Here is a 3,218-nt window from a genome sequence, read left to right as displayed (position 1 = left end):
CCCATCCAAGGTTATATGGCGACCACTCTCGCTTGTGCTTCTCTGCAGCCCAGCATGCACAACACCTCAATATTCAAAGAGGGCATCGAGGAGATCAAAGACGGCGACCACACTGCGCTAGAGAATGCGGGGCCGTTTGGAAGCAGGATGATGTGACGACGGCTGACTGACTCCTCCCCCACCCTCTCTCTCGCACAAAATTACCAATCCCTCTCTCCCCTGCACAAATTTATCAATCCCTCAACCCACGAGATCCTTCCCCTCTCGTCCATGTTTTTCCAGCTCTCTCATCAAACCTGTTGTCTCTTCTCCTTCCACGTGTACAGAATCCGGATGCACATGCATCTCACGTATATTACATGTCTCCATCTTTCTCACAGACCTAACTTCTTCCTCTTCTTTCTCTCTCTCTCTCTCTCTCTCTCTCTGTTTCGTTAGGTTTGTCTCCTAGTCTCTCGTCCACATACATACAATCTTTCCCACCCTATCTGCTCCATCTTCACAAGCTCTCTCTGCATGTTTCATTCACACACTAGGATATGTTCAAAATGTTGCTTTTATAATGGCTGATGTAGAGTTATTGTTGGTTTTGTTGCATCCTACAAAGTAATAACTATGAAATGCATTTTGATTGTCATTTGACTGGGATTATGTGAGTTTGAGCATGTTGTGAAGTACTGCAGACCTCGTATACATCTTGGAATTCGACAATGATTGTAACTATTGAATTGTATAGACCATTACATTCAAAGTCAGTAGCCTAATATATTTATTTCACAGTTTCAACAAATGATTAATTCACTACACACTAAGAAAACAAATGTGTACACCCTTCATTTTTATTTAACTCCACGTATTAGCATTGGTCAAAGTCAAGTTTTGTAAACTCTCAGAAAGTTTATAAAAAATATTAACATATACAATAACAAATAAATACCATTAGATTCATTATTGAATGTACTTTCACATCATACATATTTGTTATGGTAAATGTTTATATTTTTCTATAAACTTGGTCAAACTTTAGGAAGTTTGACTTCGGTCAAACCTAAAATGCAGAGTTTACTAGTACTACTCGCTAGTTGCTTAGCCGACTCACCCAACACGCCATACGGGGAGTTTAGTGTCACAAAATTTTGAGGTCGGCGGGAAAATCTCACGAGACCCTGATTCGAGCAGTGGGAAGTTACCATCATAGCCTTCGAAACAGGCCTACGGATGACGGTTGGTAGGGGCTGTTTTCGTAACGTCAGGTTCACCCTACCCAGCCAACCCCCCAGGCACCCAGAGTAGTACACCTGAATACTCCCCATTTTCTATCCCCACCGCAAAATAGACTTCTCCACGGCACCGCAGCCTTCGTGCTCCTCCCCTTCTACATCGGCACACTCGTCCATCGCAGCGCATCTGCCTCATCGACGACCTCATACGCCGCGCTGGAGCCGGTCCACCGTCGTCGTCATACACGGAGCCTCTTCCCCGGCACCGTCTTCCACGGTCTCAGATCTTTTTCCCGAAAGCCGACGCCAAGCACGGAAGCACCACCGTCGTGGACAATCAACTGACTCCCGTTGCCGACCATGACTCACAGAGGCCGCCGCGACCATCGTTCTCCTCCTCGATTGGTAATGTGTGTATTGAATCACTTAGCAGTACATGTGCAGTTCCAATTTTGTTCATACCTACCCTTCAAATTTCTTGGGTGCTATTGTTCCCGTAAAAGTAATTGGTTATAGCCTCCATTGTCCACCAGAATATCAGCTTGTAATTGTGCGTCACTCCTGTATCGCGCTGTGCTTGGGTAGGTTTTTCATCTGCAACCAGTAGTGTGGCAAATGATGGAAAGTTTTTTAGAACTAGCGAGATGCCCATGCGTTGCAGGCATCAAGATGCATTTATATGAGTAGTTTATCTTATGGGAGAAAAGGATGAACGAGGGAAGGCCTTATTTGCAAATCTGGAGAGGGGTGTGGGTATCTTTTTGCAAACTTGTCATTGTTTCCTTCCTATCTGTCAAATATAAATCGGACGGCCTATATTGCAGGATGGCAGGCACACCATCATCACCAACTCTATTTTTTTTAAGAAAAAAGTAGAGACTAGAGAAGTACAGATAAATATTAAATATAAAATAAATAAAATAATAGAGAAGAGAGTAGAGATAGCAGAGACGTCGGGAAAGGATTGAGCGCGCGGGAAAAAGTGGTCGGGCGTGCGCTAGTTTGGGCGTGCGGCGTCCGACGCTTTATAAAATCCAACGCCCTCCCACCGCTCTATGCCTTGCCACCGCTCTCTCCCCGCTCTATGCATCGCCACCGCTCTCTCCCCGCTCTTTCTCACGTCGCCGCCGCTGCGCCACCATGCCGCCGCGTCGCCGGGAAACTTGGGGATACCGCGGCGTCCGCGCGCGCCCCTCCGGCGGCTTCTCCGCCGAGATCCGGTTCCGCGGGATGCGCCTCGGCCTCGGCAATTTCGACACCGCCAATGAGGCTGCCCGCGCGTACGACGCGGCGGCGTGGCGCCTCTGGTGGCCTCATAGAACATTGAACTTCCCCAACGTGCCGACGCGAGAGCGGGCACAGGAGCTCGCGCCTCTTCCGCGGCTTATCACTGACGAGTATCGAGGCGACAATCGGAGGCGGGAGCACCATCTCGGCATCGTCGAGATGGACGACGAAGCCATGGCACTGTGGCGCCAACGCTTCCCGCAGGACATCATCAACAAGCGTGAGTTCTACGCGCAAAGGACGGCGGAGAGGGATAATAGGAGGGCAGAGCGAGCCGCGTATTGCAAGGACAAACATAGCCGAAAAGCGGACGCTCAATTCAACATGAGGCTAGGAGCAGCGTTGCCCTGGGAATTCGAAGACGATTGGTATCTTCACGCCTACAGTCAGACGTCGGAGGAGGACATCACCGCGGAGGAGTCGGACGATGAGGAGTAGTTGAATAATCTATTTTTATCTATCTATGCTGAGAACTATCCTCTACTCTCTAGTCTCTACTTTCTATCTCTACTTCTTGATCTCAGCACTATAAACACTTTTTTAAAATGCCGCGCGTTGTGATTCTGTTGGAGATGCTCTAACATGGCAGACGGGTGCTTTAATGTTGCCCACAAGATGCGTGAGTATTACTAGTAGTATATTTTTCTTTCCATGTTGAGATTTTAAAACCACGAGTGCGAACATGCAGAGGAGCAATGAAGACCAAACATG

General features: G+C 47.9%; 1 protein-coding gene across 1 annotated transcript; it reads left to right on the top strand.

Annotated features, from left to right (window-relative positions):
• The first annotated feature begins 2,360 nt into the window (after positions 1-2,360).
• Positions 2,361-2,945, top strand: LOC147986522 (ethylene-responsive transcription factor 3-like). Its single transcript, XM_087542037.1, has one exon. It carries the CDS (start codon positions 2,361-2,363, stop codon positions 2,943-2,945), a length of 585 nt encoding a protein of 194 aa, XP_087398163.1.
• The last annotated feature ends 273 nt before the right edge of the window (positions 2,946-3,218 follow it).

This window comes from Triticum urartu, chromosome 2A (genome assembly GCF_056163025.1).
Source record: "Triticum urartu cultivar PI428250 chromosome 2A, HENAU_Tu73, whole genome shotgun sequence".
Classification (NCBI taxonomy): domain Eukaryota; kingdom Viridiplantae; phylum Streptophyta; class Magnoliopsida; order Poales; family Poaceae; genus Triticum; species Triticum urartu.
Note: the sequence above shows the minus strand (reverse complement) of the source record. Positions and strands in the feature narration are given on the sequence as shown.